The 18,561-nt window shown below is 44.1% G+C and overlaps 2 protein-coding genes across 2 annotated transcripts in view; both read left to right on the top strand.

Moving 5' to 3' along the window:
• The window catches only part of LOC308281596 (uncharacterized protein), a gene marked incomplete at its 3' end in the record, with an annotated part of 69,409 nt that extends 53,317 nt beyond the window's left edge, over positions 1-16,092 (top strand). Inside the window, exons 9-11 of the mRNA XM_080721822.1 lie at positions 3,535-3,984; positions 15,376-15,610; positions 16,076-16,092. Coding sequence (XP_080577948.1) covers positions 3,535-3,984; positions 15,376-15,610; positions 16,076-16,092 — 702 coding nt within the window. The remainder of the gene's footprint in view (positions 1-3,534; positions 3,985-15,375; positions 15,611-16,075) is intronic.
• Positions 15,388-18,561, top strand: part of LOC308281686 (microtubule-associated tumor suppressor 1 homolog) — a 124,678-nt gene continuing 121,504 nt past the window's right edge. Inside the window, exon 1 of the mRNA XM_080721932.1 lies at positions 15,388-15,610. The gene's annotated coding sequence lies outside the window, so the exon portion shown is untranslated. The remainder of the gene's footprint in view (positions 15,611-18,561) is intronic.

Genomic DNA, 18,561 nt, shown 5'->3' with positions numbered 1-18,561 from the left:
TGGACAAGGTTGACGCCCACTCGCGGCTTGGGAGCTTTTGGCTACGAGGAAGCTAAATGACAGGGATCATTGGGCCTCATTCACCAATAAGTTCTTAACTTTCTTCTTAACTTGTTCTTAAATTTCCTCCTAAGTGAATTCCTAAGTGAAGTCCAGTCACATTCATGAAACGTTCTTAGGAAGGCAAAATTGTTCTTAACTATGTTCTTAACATGATGAATGCCAATCCTCGTAACTTGAAGGGGTGTGCCAGGTAATCCTAATTATCATAGGTAGACGCCCCACATATCCTAATTTGCATCCGTATTACCATAGGGAGCCACCCACAAATCCCCATATAAGGCACGACTTCATGACACTCTCTGCAGTCACACCTGTGTTTGATTGCTGTACACAGAACTAACAAGAAATCACACACATAAATAAAGTTGAGAGAATGAAGTCAAGAATAGCCTAACTAAAGTGTAAAGATGGTGGAACACTAGACTCCAAACCTTAAAAAAAAACACTTATGTGGAGGTACTTCTGAAGTGAACAGCTAATTATTGTTATTTAATGAATGTATTTTATTATTTCACTATAGACATCAATGTAAATTTGCTGAAATTAGAATGTTATCCATATTTCATGTTTGGAAATAGCATTAGTTGTGGATATAAAACATTTTATTACTGAAAGCTGGTAGGTGGGTGTAGAGGGGCTTTAAGTTAGCAGCTGCTTGGTATGTAATGGGGTGGAAGTAGGGGTGTGGTGGTTGGGATATGGTGCATGGTGCAAGGGGGGCTTTCAGGTAGGAAGGGGACAGGAAAATGGGCGTGTGGCAGCTGTTGAGATATGGGGGTGAGGGTATAGGGAGTTGGGTTATGGGGGGGGGGGGCGGGGGGGTGAAGGGTTGTGCCGGGGGGAGGGTGGGGGTTGTAGGGGGTGAGTATGAGGCTTGGGCTTCAACTCAACCGGCTCATTTTGGGTTGGGATGCAATTTTCAGACCTGTTGAAAACTAGTCAGTAAACCAGTGGTGCTAAACATTTTCATGTCAAGGACCCCCAAATTAACATGCATTCTGTGGACCCCCACCTGAAAATATTTTCTGCCTGGGAAGATTTTTCAAGATTTATCAAATGTTAAAAAAATATCAGATTTATCAAATGTTTAAAAAATATCAGATGTATCAAATGGTTAAAAAATATCCGATCTACAAGCTCAAAATGGGCTGTAATGGTAATGCGTTCGGTTGTGAGCTTGTAGATCGGCTATTTTCAAACAAATTTTAAAACTGGGTTAAAATGGTAAAACTCTTCCTTGTTTTACTGTGGACCCCCTGGAACTTCCTAAAGGACCCCTGGGGGTCCCCAAACCACACTTTGAGAACCACTGCTCTAAAGATATGATACAAATATTTTGATGATTTAAATCATATTATTATACGACTGTAGAATTGATGAAACTTAAAGAATACATTATTTTAGCACAGCATGTCACACTTAAGAACTAAAAGGCCACCCTAAGAGTGCTCTATAGTGTGCGTAGATTTTTTCTTAACATAAGAACAAATCACAGCTAAGAAAACATTGGTGTATGCCAAATCTTCGTAAAAAACTTCTTAAAAGGGTCTAAGAACAAATTTCTTCGTAAGAACGTTCGTAAGTAGGTTGGTGAATCGGGCCCATTGAGTGTAGCTTCTCGCGATTCAAATCACTTAACGATGTAATCACCGTGCAGAGATTCAGGTGTCACAGGCTCACAGCAGCAAACAGCAACCAGTCAGAATGAAACTGCTAAGAGGAACAGGAAGTGATGCCCAACTTTCACGCAAGGGCTCATGTTAGTCTCGTGTAGCCAAGCTTACTCATCTGCAAAGAGAGAAGCCTGGGCGCGATATGACACAGTGTGTTCTAGGACAATGTGAAGGTCTCCCCTTAACTTTGACAGTATACAAATGGAACCAAATGGACCCGTCAGGGTCCATTTGGTTCCATTTTTACACTGTCAAAGTTATAGACTTGTAAGGGTCAATTTTGACCCCCTTAACACATTGACCGCCATTTTAACATACCTCCGTACTCCCACCTGCCATTCGTCTCCATAGACTTCCATGTAATTGGGTGTGCACGGATCATGCACACCCATGCCTAGATAATGCACCACGTGTGTCCACATTGCTCACAGCTTTCAAACAAAAAAATCTGAATGGAAATCCGTTCAGGCATTCATGAGATAACAGCCACTATGTTTAACAAAGATGGCTGCCAAAATGGCTGCCATGCTTGAAAGATGGGGTTGCTATGGGGGTTAAAGATGCAATTTCGCGATTGCTATCATGCCTACTCCATTTTTTGGGGTCCAATTTTTTTTTTGAAAAAACATTTTTTTTTTTTTTTTTTTTAATTCTCGGGACTATCGGGCCTGGCGGGGAAAGACATTGGAATAATCTCGGGACTATCGGGCCTGGCAGGGAATGAGTTAATGGAACCGAGAGAATGCCTGAAATGTACTTTAGGGCCTTTTCCACCCGCAAAGAACCGGTTCTGGTTCTTTCTCCGACCTATGGGATTAACCAGAGCTTTTCCACAGAGAACTTTTTTTCTCGGTGTGGTGTTCCTGAAAATGTGTTCCCCGCGGGGAAAAACAAATCTGTTCTACATCTGCCGCTCTGTCGGTTGTGCTCGCAATAAACATTATACAAACAAAACATGGATTCACACAAAGTTACACCTATTAAGAGCGAGTTAAGAGCTCCGATCAACTTTTGTTTGTTTCACTTGGGAATGTAAACAGACCCGCATCACGTGACGCAACGTCCCTTAAACGCAGCCACCACACACAGCGCAGGTCGTGCCCAGGGTGGGTCTCATGGGACACTTGTGGATACTTTTGGGATACTGATGAGACGATAAGCGATATTATCATTTATCGTGATAGAAAACACTTATTACGAGATCTAATATATCGTCCTCCGTCATGCACTGGGATCAATTCGCCTTTTATTTGCCGAGCTGCATATCTGGTACCACTTAAACCCTCTAGAATTGGTAAATGGTACTTATAATATACGTACTTGATAGTCTTTTTTTCACTCTCTATCAAATTGTCAAAAAATAGCCGATTGTAGATCAGCTATTTTTTTGGAAAATGTTTCGCCCCAGGATAATGGATAATTTTTATTATCACGATAATAGCGTAAATCGTGATTTCTTTTGTCACAATAATCATGATATGAAATGTTCATATCGTCCCAAAGGCTCCCTCATTGTAACAATAAGGTATATAGTCCTTAACCATTGTAATTTTCTGCTGGTCTGTGGAAAAGACATTTAATTATGTTTAAAAACACACACACACACACACACACACACACACACACACACACACACCACATTTAGAGACATTTCAAAATATATATTTTTTCTTGTCATATTTAATTAAATAATATTTAATTAATTAAGCCTATCTCCGTATTATGGAGATAGGCTTTCTACCTGACAGCTTTGATATTGGTCTTGCTTTGTTCCACCCCGTGTTGTTGTGCTCCACAGAACAAATTTGTTCCAGCCAATGAGAAGAAGGCGGTTCCCAGGAAGGAGGAAGTGAACGCTGCCGACGCGGGCAAAAGGCCGAGACCCTCAGCAGGATTCGGACGGATCCAAACGGTGGCCGTCCTGAGACCCGTCCGAGGCCGAGGCGCCGCTGCCGCCGACCCCCGCGGCCTCCTCAGACCCAACCAGAGCGCAGACGCCAAACGCCCCGGCGCCCAATCAGAGAAGAGGGCCCTCTCCGGCTCCTCCAGCTCCTTGGCGTCCGATGTGACCGTGGAAGGACACCTGAGGTCTCCCAGCAGGGCCGTCCAAGAGACGCCCGTCCTAAATGGAGTAGAAGAAGAGGACGGGGCCGCCGCGGGAATGACACAAGAGACGACAAGGCCGGGGCGTTCCAGACAGGACCCTCAGCGAGAAGCTTCCGCGGAGAAACCAAAGAACCGTGGCACGGTGAGAAAACTGAGCTCTTTAACTTGCCTTGAGCCTTAGGTCACATCTTGACGTATCCGGTGAACGTCGCGTATTGTACAAGTGTCAAGGTTGTCCCAGAGAATCGGTCCGCTTCAAGATGTAGGCTACAGTCTGTGATATAATCAGTCTTTTTGTCTTTTGTTGTCATCAGCGATGATTTGGGTCTTTTAAACATCCGAGAAACGTCTTATATAGGTGACCCAGAGCATGTTGATTCTGTAGCTTGACTGCTCCAGTCGGTGGCCCAGTGACATGAATTACCACGTGAACCATAATGTCCCTTTTCTGGGAATTTCATAATATAGTGGTTGTCAACCTTTTCAGGCCACGACCCCCAAAGTAATCATATTTTAAACGGGGACCCCCCCACCCTGACGAGCACTAAGAGTTGAGGCATTACATTTTGTATGACACGGTTCTATTGTGAAAATAGCAGATCTACATGCCTACTTGCCTACTCTGACCAAATGCTTGCTTGACATCCCCAGAATAGGTGTGGTTGAAGTGGTTAACAGGTATGTACTGCATATAAATGTGGTCAAAATATCAGTGAACAGATTATCACCAGTGGTAGGATAGTATGTACACTACAGTCAGTCTACACTACAGTGTATAAATGATGAATATACACAGTAAAACATAATGTACTGTGCTGTATATTGGTAATAAGATGTTCGGCCTCTATACTACACTGCTCAAAAAAATAAAGGGAACACCCAAAAAACCCAACATAGACCTGCCAGTCCATGTGGTCTCTGGCAAATGTAAATCGGGCTGCACGGTGTTGGGCTGTGAGCACAGGCCCCACTTGTGGACGTCGGGCCCTCATACCACCATCATGGAGTCTGTTTCTCACAGTTTGAGCAGAAACATTCACATTAGTGGCCTGCTGAAGGTCGTTTTGTAGGGCTCTGGCAGTGCTTCTCCTGTTCCTCGCACAAAGGACCAGATAGCGGTCCTGCGGCTGGGTTGTTGTCCTCCTACGGCCCCCTCCACGTCTCCTGGTGTACTGGCCTGTCTCCTGGTATCGCCTCCATGCTCTGGACACTGTGCTGGGAGACACAGCAAACCTTCTTGCCACAGTGCGCATTGATGTGCCATCCTGGATGAGCAGCACTACCTGAGCAACTTCTGTGGGTTGCAGATACCGCCTCATGCTACCTCTAGTGGTCAGGGCACTGGCAAAATCCAAAACTAACCAAAAATCTGCCAGAAAGGATGAGGACAGGCAAATGGTCTGTGGCCACCACCTGCAAAACCATTCCTTTTTTAGGGGTTGTCTTGCAAATTGCCTCATTTTCACCTGTTGTCTTTTCCATTTGCACAACAGCAGATGAAACTGATTCATAATCAGTGTTGCTTCCTAACTGGCCAGGTTGATATCCCAAAAGTGTGATTGACTTGGAGTTACATTGCAATGATTATGCGCTCCCTTTATTTTTTTGAGCAGTGTATAACATGTCATGTACAGTATCATTTCAGCAATGGGGGGGGGGGGGGGGGGGGGCGAACATAAAAAAACAAGTGGCCAGTGATAAGGCGCTCAAATCCAAGTTAATGTGACGTGTCAGTCAGTGGTCAGCGTTGTTCAACAGTGTGTTCGAGAGAGGGAAAGCCACCAGTATCTTGTGTTATCTTATATATACAATTGTGTAAAGGACACACCCACCAGTGGTGGAAAATGTACTCACATTTTCTACTTAAGTAAAAGTATCAATACTGCATTGTGGTACTCTGTTACAAGTCCAGAATTCAAAATGTACTTGAGTAAAAGTACAAAAGTATTGGCATCAAAATGTACTTAAAGTACTAAAAGTAAAAGTACAAAATGAGGCGTTGCGAGGCGTTGAGAGCTTGTAGATCTGCTATTTTCAAATACTCTAGGCAAGTATAAAATGGGGCTAAAGTGGTTTAGGTATGTTTTAACATAATAATTTATATCGGCAAAGTAACTAGTAACTGTAGTTTTCAAATAAATGTAGTGGAGTAAAAGTACAACATTTGGATCCCAGATGTAGTAGAGTAGAAGTAAAAGTATTGGAATTTGGAAATACTCAAGTAAAGTGCAAATAAACTGTACTTAAGTGCAGTACTTAGGTAAAAGTAATTAGTTACGTTACACCACTGACGCCCACTTGCCCCCGCTCTCACTCATAGGCACCAGACAGACAGCAGAGTGCAGACACGACCTGTCCCTGTATTCCATATCAATGTTGTGTAACTGCGTCTTCTATAGTGAGTATAGTCTGTACCAGGGGTTTTGAATGTGGGGCACCCTGGGGTGCCGCGACGGCAGTCCAGGGGTGCCGCGAGAAGTTATTTTCTGTCAGTTCTAACCAAAATGGCTATTATCTCAACGTTTTCCTCGCAACTTAATCACTAAAATATCGTCACTGTCGGGCAGAAACCTCGTATCTCCAAGTTTTAAATGTGCACGTCTTTTGGTAAAGCAAAGCCCTGCTTCATCATACAAGAGTGTCGCACAAAACGAGTGAAAACAGCAGATCTACAAGCACCCACAACGCCTCGCGATGCGAGGCGTTGTGGGTGCTTGTAGATCGGCTGTTTTCACTAGTTTAGTACATTTTATAGATGATAAATACAAAACGAACGGTTTTGGACATACAAGGTTTCCACCCGACAACGACAATATGCTATAAATATAAGGTGCTGGGAGTGAAAATTATAATGTAGGGGTGCCTCGGATTAAAAACATATTCATGGGGTGCCCTGAGACAAAAAAGTTTGGGAACCCCTGGTCTATACAACAACGCACCTCGCCACTTTGTCTACAGGTCGTCTATGGTTTCCATGGTCTGTACTGAGTGGGCGTGAGTACTTCAATTGAATTATACACAGACATAAAATACATAATACTAGTAAGACGCCTCAGGGTGACATGCGACCGCGCCCTTTCTGGCCAGTGATGTATAACCCCAGGGCTCCACTGGCGGCGTCGCGTTGCTCTGCGTCTTGACGGCGTCATTGACGCCGCCACATTGACGTCCGACCGGCTCCAGCGCAGCGGCTGTGACTGTGAGGTATTCATTCTATGGCCAATACAGCCCATTTCCAAAACTACATGAAAATCACTTTCAAACAGGAATAAAACTATTTGTGACATGAATGTGAACGTATAGAGCACACTATGTTCACAGCAGAGAGCAGCAATGCACCACTGACCACTTTGTCATGATTATAGCCTGTTGTACATAATTTTATCAAAGTAGACCGCTGTAATTACATACAAAAAAATGCTAGGATTTTTGGGACATCTAGTCACCCTTGTGAATGGATAGCCAACAGCAGAAACGCACGTATATAGCCTACATTTATAATATACAATGCATTTATTCATATTTTATACATGACTGGACGTTGTGGACGCCGTAAAAAAATTGAACCGGGGCGATTTTCGAGTTTGGACGCCGTCACCGGAGCGTCCGACGTTGACACCGTCGGCAGTGGAGCACCCTTCATTGATTAAAACGGGAGCGTTCCCAGCGTTGACGTTGAAGCGACGCTCGACGCGCCCGGTGGAGCCGGGGGGTAACGGATCACTTACCCATACAGTATATGGAGACCTCTGACACCCATATATGGAGATCCATGTACTGTATGGAGATATGCTGTGAGAGCCCAAGCATGCTTACTCGGTTATTCGTTAAGTGAAAGTCCTATGACATCTGACATCATACCCTTTTATGTCCATACATGGAGATCCCTGTTTGTAGAACTAGCCGGTAGTGTGGTATGTGGTTGATGTGGCCTCCATATATGGGCATTCCCATATGAAGTCCTGTTAGATATGGGCTTAATATTGATGACATCGGGGAACTCCATATATGGGCATAAAAGTGATTCTGTTAGTGTGACATCACAGTGAAGTCACAGCGTGATGTCAGAGCGGCAAACCCATTCTGTTAAGAGTGGTTCCTCTGACATCACAGTGACGTCAGGCATGACAGACAGAGATACACAGATACACAGCGTGACATCATTTTGTAGTCAGACCTCCAAGCAGATTTATTGTCAATATCTGTCCCTCGCTATTTCAACAGATCCGAGACAAAAATAACGACTAAAGTATAATTCTACCACTTTCCTTTCAACAACAAAGAGAAGAAAAATTAGTAAATAGTAAAAATAGTAAAAAGATTCACTTTTTTGGGGGGCAAAAGTTCTCCTCTGCCTACAAAATGATGTCAGACTTAACAGCCCCCAGTTGTGCAATACCTGTTGTATCCGTCTGTCTGTGTCCCTTTTATGCCCATACAGTATAAGGAGATCTCTTATCGATGTCTGTCTGGCTCTCTTTTATGCCCATATATGGTGTTCCGTGTCCAGGCCAGTCTGTGATGTCATCTCCAAATTTGGGCACTGTAGTGATGTCAGTCAGTGATGCCGGTCATCTCCAAATTTGGTCACTTGTTTCATCATGTCAGACAGACGTCGTTTCAGCATGCCCATAGGCCGTAAAAATGTGTCATCATGCTCTGATGTCACTGTGATGTCAGGGGAACCACTCTACCAGAATGGGTTTGCCGCTCTGACATCACACTCTGGCTTCACTGTGATGTCACACTAACAGAATCCCTTTTATGCCCATATATGGAGTTCCCTGATGTCATCAATATCAATGATGCCCTGTTAGAGAGATCCCTGTGATGCCAGTGGGAACAAATCCCTTTTATGCCCATATATGGAGATATGGAGATCCATGTGATGCCAGGGGAACATCCCTTTTTATGCCCATATATGGAGATCCCAGATGTCCACATCCCTGATGTCCACATCACTGTGGCGAGGTCGCTTGTCGCCCTGAGGTGTCTTACTAGTAAAGTTAGATGTATGTTGTTGCATAAATGGACCATGATGTCTGCAATAGATTATTCGATTAATCAAAAAAGGTACCTCATAGAATAAGAACTGAGAAAATAATCAGTAGTTGTAGCCCTAGCTAGTTCACTGTGTCCATAAGTTTTACAGTCTATGGTTACAGTAAATGTGGATAATACACAGTGTTGGTCAGTAAGACTCAATAAGAGGCAATAACCATCTGACCATTTATGTGCTTTAGAAGTTACGGCTTTGCAAATTAAATCCAGAAGAGAAACCATTTATTCAGGTACAGCGCAGAGCTTGGAAAAAACATGACGGCTTAATCGAGTCAAAAACACGGATATCATTAACAACGACACGTCAAAGAAACCTAAACCAATCACAGCTCTCAGACAGTAATCCGTCTGCATAATGACATAATGAACGACTTGGCGGAAACCTCATATCTCCATATTTAAACATTTTATGCTTTGTCATGTAATTTAGACAGCATTTCTTAGATTTGTAGGCGTTGCGAGGCGTTGTGAGCTTGTAGATCGGCTATTTTCGGCAAAGAGGTTTGGTGTAGAGGGGGGAAAAAAGAGCAGACTAATTACAGAGTGGTCAAGTTGATTAAGTATCGACTGTTCAAGTGGTTAAATATCTGAAAACACAAATTGACATGAATCCAAAATACACTGACGATTGTGCTGTCAAACAATGTCAACAATGAAACAATGAAACTAACTTTATGATTAGTTTTGAAAATAATAATAATAAAAAAAGGACGTTCTTTGGACATACAAGGTTTCCACCCGACGGCAACCCAAATCTGCCTTTGTTTGACATGTGACGCTGATGAGCAGCGTGCAAGCAGTTTAAATGGAGGGTGCAGGGGCGTCGCACCAAATTCTGGGCCCTGGGTACAAGAATTCACTGCGGGCCCCCCCCCCCATGAATGTTCTTCATAGGGGGAGGGGGTTTAAACCATTTAAGGCCCATTCCCACTGGGCCAGATAACAGATATCTGGAGATATTTCTCCAGATATTTTTCCATGCAAAGTGGATGGTAGATACAGATAAAAGAAAAGTCTACCACAGATATTTGCCACAGATACTTTTATCTGTGGCAAATATATTTTTTATCTGTATCTACCATCCACTTTGCATGGAAAAATATCTGGAGAAATATCTCCAGATATCTGTTATCTGGCCCAGTGGGAATGGGCCTTTAGACTTATTAAGCGTTATTTTGTGCGTTAACTATTGAAAAATAGCCGATATACAAGCTCACAGCGCGGCACCGAGTGCCGCGCTGCAAGCTTGTAGATCTGCTATTTTTGAAAAGTTGTGAAAAGTCTTTGAATATTTCAAATCCTTCTAAGTTTCTTAGATTACCATTTCTATGCGTTTGATGTATTACCTAGCTCAGGGGTCTTCGACAGGCGGTCCGGGACCCCTAGGGGGTCCTCAGAGTTACTACAGGGGGTCCTTCAAATCTTTGTGTGATAGAAACTTTTTTTACTCCTTTTTTATATTAACCACTTCAACCCTAGTGTCCATATTGTGAGACCTTTAGCTTCTAAGGTTTTTTTGAAAAAACTATATTTCTATGTCAGTGGTGCCCAAACGTTTTCATGTGAAGGACCCCCAAAATGATATGTATTTGTCCACGGACCCCCATCTCAAAATATTTAGTTCCAAGGACCCCCCCCTGGAGCAAAGTTTGAGTTACAAATGTTCGCTTAAAAAAATACACATATTCAAAGAGTTTGCACACATTTTCACGACTTTTCAAAAATAGCAGATCTACAAGCTCGCAGCGCGGCACTCGGTGCCGCGCTGTGAGCTTGTATATCTGCTATTTTTCAACAGCTAAAGTCTAAAGTAATTCCAGGCCCCTCCACCTTTGGGCCCTAGTAACTCAGTCCCACTTTCCCTTCCCCCTCCCCCCTTGTGACGCCCTTGGGAGGGTGTGTGTCGGCTGCTGTGTGAGGTATGTGTTCTTCTAAGCCCCTGTGAGGCACTGACAGGTTTGGAACCTGCCCCGTTGGTATTCTGACACACTTCTGCCTCTGCCTCGGGGCCTGTCTAACTTACAGGCAGGGTGTTTTTTAAAAACCGGTCCAACTTGGCTCAGTAGACATAAACAAGGCATTTAAACAATTGGCCAACACATGTACATTAACCACTTCAAAACCCAGTTTGGGCATGTCGATGTTTGGCGGAAATCTTCTAAAACATTTCCATTATTGTGCAAAAGAAATTTACATTTTAGATTTTGTTTTATCTTAAATGACCACTTCACCTCTGGGACAACCAGATCTTATTTTATTGTTGTTTGGGACACGATCAACAAAATCCCCTGAGTTTTTTTTTGTGTTCAATCTGTGTTTTTAGATATATTAGTATTTCAGTATGCAACAACTGGTCAAAATGCATCGTATGCATTTTGCATCATATGATGCAATAGATGATGCAATATCATGCTACAAAGCATCATATGACCAGTTGTTGCATGCTGAAATACTAAAATATCTAAAAACACAGATTGAACACAAAACAATAACTCAGGATTGTGTTGATCGTGTCCCAAACAACAATAATATAAGATCTGGTTGTCCCAGAGGTGAGGTGGTCCTTTAAAACATTAAAAAGCAGATCTGCAATCTCACCATTTTGTGTGGGATTGTTGCATTGGGGCAAGCTTGTAGATCAGCATTTTTTTTGCTGCGTGTTGGGCTTTAATTGGTTAAGAGAACGCACATGCCTTTAATCTGGATGTGACCAATGGAAGGTATGTGCACTGCAAGGAAAAGCTGCTGCAGAGCTCATAATTTGAGGCAATGCATGTTTGGCAGTTTTTTGTCAGCAGCTTCTATTCACCGTGCAGTTTCATTCTACTTGTATGAGATTTAAAGTCTTTTCATGCCTGCACATGTCACCCCCCTCCAACCCAAGGTATACAGTATATGGATTTATGTTGTTTACTCAGAGAATTAATGTTGCACAGACATCCCATCTGCAGCCACTACGTCACTATCAGGGAGGACACAACTTTTTCAGTATCTTTTATCCGTTTTTTGGAGCGGTGAAAGCGCTCCCAATAGACAGGTATGTCTGTGGCTGGCTGGCTATGTGGCTGGCTGGCTGGCTGGCTGGCTGGCTGGCTGGGTATGTCTGTAGCCTGGCAATACCTTGTGTGGCCACACAAGTTAAAGGAGGGGCGCTGTTGTGCAGGCACAAACACACACACACACACACACACACACACACACACACACACACACACACACACACACACACACACACACACACAGATTCACCGCTCCACTTCGAACCGAGGTTTGATTTTTTCTTTTCTTTTTGTCTGTTTTTGTGTAGGTTGTGCCCACAACTGCACAGAATGTCTTGATGTATGCAGTATTGATGTTTCTTTAGTGTTATTTAAAAGATGATAGCTGGAGTGTTGTCTTAGCTCAGCCAGTTTCAGATTGGATCATTAAATATCTGTATGGTGGAGTATTCTACAGTGGTTCTCAACCTTTTCAGGCCGTGACCCCCAAAGTAATCATATTTTAACTGGGGACCCCCACCCTGACGAGCACTAAGACTTGAGGCGTTACATTTTGTATAACATGGTTCTATTGTGAAAATAGCAGATCTACATGTAGATCTGCTGTTTTCACAATTTCTGCCTCTAATACAGTATGTGACAATTTGGCCAATGTTTAATTTGTCATTTTAGTGGTATTAAAAAAGTCCTTAAATTGTCACTTCAGAAATGTGCAGATACCTTGTATACACTTAAACTTTATGTTGGTTTGTTTACTGTTGAGTGAGAAAACAATGTTGCACATTAGGTTAATCATCTGGGGACCCCCCAAAATAATGTGGGGACCCCTCTGGTGGGGGGTCCCGACCCACAGGTTGAGAACCACTGGTCTACAGTATATGCATCCACCTCGCATCCTCCTGTGACATTTCATCTTCTTAGCACAAGCTTAGGGCGAGACTATAGCTGCCAGCTAGCTAGCATGTCAACACATGATTTAGTGTGTTGGTATGCATGCTACAATAATCCTAGGGCTCAGGCTCTTGGCTTGGCTATAATGTCAAGGGGCCTATTACCGAGCAGAACACGCCGAAAACCTTTCACCTTTTGCTGAATACACTCTGTGTTTTCGCATTGTGCAGTTTTTTTTTTTTTTTGGGGGGGGGGGGGGGGCCCTGGAGGTGTTGGGGGGGACAAGGGTTTGTTTTGAATGACGGCATAACTTTAAACTTGACAAGTGTACTTTTTTCTAGTGAAAAGAATTCAGTACGAGTCACGCCAAACACTTTCTCTCTCCCCGTAGCATGAAATGAGCTTTAGTGCAAGTCCAGAGATTGCTTTGAAACGCCTCCACATGTGCGATTAGATTACGCGCGCGAGCACACACACACACACACTAGTGCATTAACAACTTGTGATTTTTGCAAGTCGACTCAACTCAGTAAAAAGTTGAGTTGAAGTCGACTTTATTGTTTGATGATGTCATCACATCACACAGGACCCCCTAATTATTTTGCGGGGGTCCCCAGATGATGTGCAACATTGCTTTCTCACTCAACTGTAAACAAACCAACATAAAGTTTAAGTGTATAGAGGTTATCTTCACATTTCTAAAGTGCCAATTTAAGGACTTTTTAATACCTCTAAAATGGCAAATTAAACATTGTCCAAATTGTCAAATATATAGAGGCAGAAATTGTGAAAATAGACGATGCGAGCTGTTGTGAGCATGTAGATCTGCTATTTTCACAATAGAACCATGTTATACCAAATGTAATGTAGCACTGTAATATTGGATCATTCCGTTCTTGACAATAAGCAATCCTACTGTTTGAATGCTGTACAGACGCTCACATGGAGCAAAAATAATGATAGAAAAAACTACAAAGGATTCTTTTTTTCAGCTTCGACTTTCTCTGGTGGGAGTCGACTTGTGTAATGAAGTCGACTTGTAGACTTTTTCGTTAATGCCCTAACACGCACGCACGCACGCACGCACACACACACACCGATAAGGCTTTATCCAAAACTAAACAGAAACCCGAATCAGTCCTAAAACATGGCTAAAAAGTTTGACAGATGCCATATTTATTCCCTCGCCTTTCGTGGAACTCTCCGGCAGCGCTTTCCAAACACGAGCCTGACATTTCCCTCTAGAGCTTCTTTCTCTGAAAGTTGCATTCGAGTCTTTTTATCCAGAAAAAGTCTGGGTTGACGCATGCCAGGCCTTCGTCCCGCAAACTCAATCCATGTGTGCTGGTGTTTATAGAGCAAGGGGAAAAAAGGGAGGCGTGTAGCGGCGTCAGTTAAGGTATGGCAACATGACTGGTGTCTGACACCAGTCATGTTGCCATACCTTAGCAGCAGGCACAACGAAAAGTATGTTTTATTATTTCCCCCTGTATAGCCAAGGCATGGTAGCTGCCATAGCATTGCCATACCCAAATTGACGCCTCTGGAGGCGTGGGGGAGATTTGGAGGGTGGGGGGCATAGAGCAGTGGTGTAAAGTAACTAAGTACATTTACTCAAGTACTGTGCTTAAGTACAGTTTTGAGGTATTTGTAATTTACTTGAGCATTTCCAGTTTTCAGTACTTTTACACTTCTACTCCACCACGTCTCTGAGGCAAATGTTGTACTTTTTACTCCACTACAATTGTTTGAAAAATTTAGTTACCAGTTACTTTGCAGATATAAAGGATATTAGCCCTATTTTTAAACCAAGGCTATTTGAAAATAGCCGATCTACAAGCTCACAACGTGTCACGATGCAACGCGTTGTGAGCTTGTAGATCTGCTATTTTCAAACTTTTACTTTGGTATTTCAAGTGGATTTTTTTGCCAATACTCTTGTACTTTCACTCAAGTACATGTTTTAATTCCAGACTTTTACTTGTAACAGAGTATTATTATATTGCATTATTGATACTTTTACTTAAGTGAGACATTTGAGTACTTCTTACACCACAGAGAGAGAGAGAGAGAGAGAGAGAGAGAGAGAGAGAGAGAGAGAGAGAGAGAGAGAGAGAGAGAGAGAGAGAGAGAGAGAGAGAGAGAGAGAGAGAGAGAGAGAGAGAGAGAGAGAGAGAGAGAGAGAGAGAGGAGAGAGAGAGAGAGACTGGGCTGGTCCCAGCCATATTCCCAAAGGGAATGTTAGAGCACAATAGTGTTTTTTTCCCCTTCCTTTTTACCCCTCTTCTGGTCGCAGCACACTCCCAACTTCCCCTCCTCCCTCCCTCCCTCTCTCTCTCTCTCTTTCTTTTCCTCCTCCCCTTCTGTCTCAAAACACACACATGCTCCCTCACTCCTCCCCTAGTGCTCCTTCACACCGCCTTCCCTCGGCTAAACCTCCCAAACATTTGTTGCCTGCGAGCGAGCGAGTGAGTTGAGTGAGTGAGCCGGGGAATGGCCAACGCCATGGTCTCGGTGCGGAGCTCCGAGCTGGGGCCCTTGGGCTGGGACACGGTCACTAAACCGCCCAGCTCTTCCTACAGAAAGTCTCTCCTCCAAGCTGGGGCCCTCCAACGCCAGGCCAGCTGCAGCAGCAGGGCAAAGGAGTAGCCTCCAAGGGAGCCTCTGGGGCGAGCGGCAACACGGAGGAGCTGCTCATCTCCGAGTGCGGCGAGCGGCGGCGGACCCCCGGGACAGGCGCAAGGAGTACCCAGACGGATGGCCCGGCGCCTGGGAAGGAAGGGGGTGAACCTAGAGCCAAACAGAGCCAGAATCAGGGTGAGTGAACTTCTCTGTGTTTCTCCTCTACAGCAGTGTTTCTCAAAGTGGATTCCAGGGACTCTGGGTTCCTTTGGGAGGTCTAAATTGACCCTTACAAGTCTGTAACTCTGACAGTGTACTATTGGAACCAAATGGATCCGTCAGGGTCCATTTGGTTCCACTGTCAGAGTTAAGGGAAGACCTTGAAATGTGAAAGTTTGAGAAACACTGCTCTAAAGTACATGGGACACATGCGGTACACAGCACAGTCAAGAGTGTCCATTTAAACTCTTGGGGTAAAGCAGTCTCAGGGTTAAAAAGAATACTTGTTTTGACTGTATGTATGGATAATGTGGGAAAGGTGAGTTAAACACAATGAGGGGGCACAGCACACATGCACACGCACGCACATGGCAGGTATGGAGACACACACACGCTCACAAACAAGAGGTTTCCTCAACGCATGTCTCTACTCTCCACCAGTCCTGGTGTTGCTCTAGCCTGCCGCCGGACTGCTATTCCCTTAGAAGTTTTTTGCACTTCTGAGTCTGCCAGTCGCAAAACACATGTGCAACTTGTTTACCCTGAGACATACACTGTGTGTGTGTGTGTGTGTGTGTGCTGTGCGCGTGTGTATGCACTCGCTCGGCTTTTAGCGTCAATGAGAGAGAGCGAGACGTCCGTCGTCTACAACAGACTCAGGAAATGAGCAGGCTGACACTGCAAAGCTGGGAGTTAAAATGCCTTCCACATTCCTACACACACACACTCTCTCTCTCTCTCTCTCTCTCTCAGCAGAGCACACCGCACTCACTGTCGGGCTTGCTATACTTTGTCACAGCGAGCAAGCTGTTGACGCACAGGCATGTGTGGTGCGCGCGCGTGTGGTGTGTGGTGCGCGCGTGCGTGTGCTCTTGCAGCTGGTGGAATTGAGTTCTCTTTTCGCAGAGAGTCATTTTGGGCTGCAGAAGTTGCACCAAGAGGAAGCTGCCTTTCTCTCCTCTCATTACAAGAGGAAGCTGCCTTTCTCTCCTCTCATTCTCTTCCATGGCGTTCTCTCTCTCTCTCCCTCTCTCTCTCTCCCTCTCTCTCTCTCTCTCTCTCTCTCTCTCTCTATGAACACATTTATAATAGTGATGGTGTGTGTGCGGGGGGGTTGAGGACAGGATGTCACAGAACATATGGGTGACCTGTTTTACTGTATTATGAGGTCCCCTCTTCATTCTTTTCTTCCTGTCTGCAGTCTTGTCACCCCTCATTGTGTCGCTGTCTCCTCTTCTTTTCTTCCCTCCCTTTTTGCCCCCAGGGAATTCCCAAGACAGTCTGTGCCTTTAACTCTGGAGAGTGTTACAAATGTAACATGTGTACACTCCGAGTTTGAAATAGATACACGAACACACTGAATTTTACCACGTTGTCAGTTGCCATTGCTGTGTATAGCCCCTTTTCGACTGCAGCTCTAGCACCACACCACACTACACAACAATACACCACACCACATAAAATATCTACATTTTCCATTGCACAAAAGTACCCCATCGGTAAGAAACAAATTGACCCTTTTAACTGTGATTATAATACAATACAAATTTGTATTACAACTATTCTAATTATAATGCACTATGATTATAATACACTATAAAGTATTAATGTGTTACTATGATACCTATAATACACTATTATAGATTGTAATAGTAGTTATAACACAATCGATTATCATGTATTACGGGTGTCGCTCTCCATTCCGACATGTCGCCACTCCGAAATTGACTTCTTATTGTCGGAGTGGCGACACTTCCATAGGGGTTAAGTTTAGGGTAAGGGTTAGAGATAGGGTTAGTGTCGGAATGGAGACATGTCGGAAAGGAGACATGTCGGAGTGGCGGGAGTGAGTGATCAGTCATTATGAAGTGTTTGGCCCTGTTTGGCCTAGCTCAGACCTACTCTGGATTGGATTCGTTTTAGTACCACGTTTAGTACCACTTTCACACCACTCTACCCAGGTCCTTGTTGTGGAAAACCTGGCACAAGTGGGCGGTGTGGTGTGGTGTTAGGCCATGTCAGTGGAAAAGGGGCTTATGTGTGTGCGCGTAAAGCAGAGTATACGTGTCGTGTTGTGTAAGGGAGACAGAAGTGGCATCCTCGTTTTGTCATTTTTGCCTTTGCTGTGTGTGTGTGTGTGTGTGTGTGTGTGTGTGTGTGTGTGTGTGTGTGTGTGTGTGTGTGTGTGTGTGTGTGTGTGTGTGTGTGTGTGTGTGTGTGTGTGTGTGTGTGTGTGTGTGTGTGTGTGTGTGTGTGTGTGTGTAGCATGACAGTAGAACACACTGTACAGTGACGTTGATGAGACATTGTTGTCTCCCACTTAAACATGGTGTCCCCGTCTAGTGTCCACTGACACCCGTAATTTAACTCCTCTCTCTGTCTGTGTGTGTGTGTGTGTGTGTGCACACGTGTGTGTGTGTACTGTACGCACACATCCATGCGTGTAACACAACCCCTCCGTAATCACCGAGTCGCAGTGTATGATTTGCATAGCGGAAAATGCGTGTTTGCGGGAACACACAGCTACGCGTGTTTGGCATATGTTTGTTGTGTGTGTGCGCCCGCTCGTGCTCGCGCACGAGCCTAGAGCTGTGTAAGTCTTCAGTAGGAAAACCAGAGCTCTCTTTATATAAAGGTCACATTCTGTTCCCGACAATCGCCTGCTTGTGCTCTCACTGAGACACTAAGAACGGACAGCACTTGACCGTAGAGCCAGGTCAAAATCAATGGCCGCCTTTGAGCACGTGCGCTTGCATCTGTGATGAGGTATTCAGTTTACAGTTTAGGCATTTAGCAGACGCTTTTAATCTCAAAGCAACTTACAATAAGCAGGTAATACACATCACTATAATAAGTGCAAGATAATATGTCAGTACATTAACAACAATATAGCAATATAACAAATGCATAGGAATATCAATCTAGAA

Source organism: Nannobrachium achirus, assembly GCF_963921795.1.
Source record: "Nannobrachium achirus genome assembly, chromosome: 3".
In the NCBI taxonomy this organism is placed as follows: Eukaryota; Metazoa; Chordata; class Actinopteri; order Myctophiformes; family Myctophidae; genus Nannobrachium; species Nannobrachium achirus.
The sequence above is the reverse complement of the archived record's forward strand: the minus strand, read 5'-3'. Positions and strand labels throughout refer to the sequence as shown.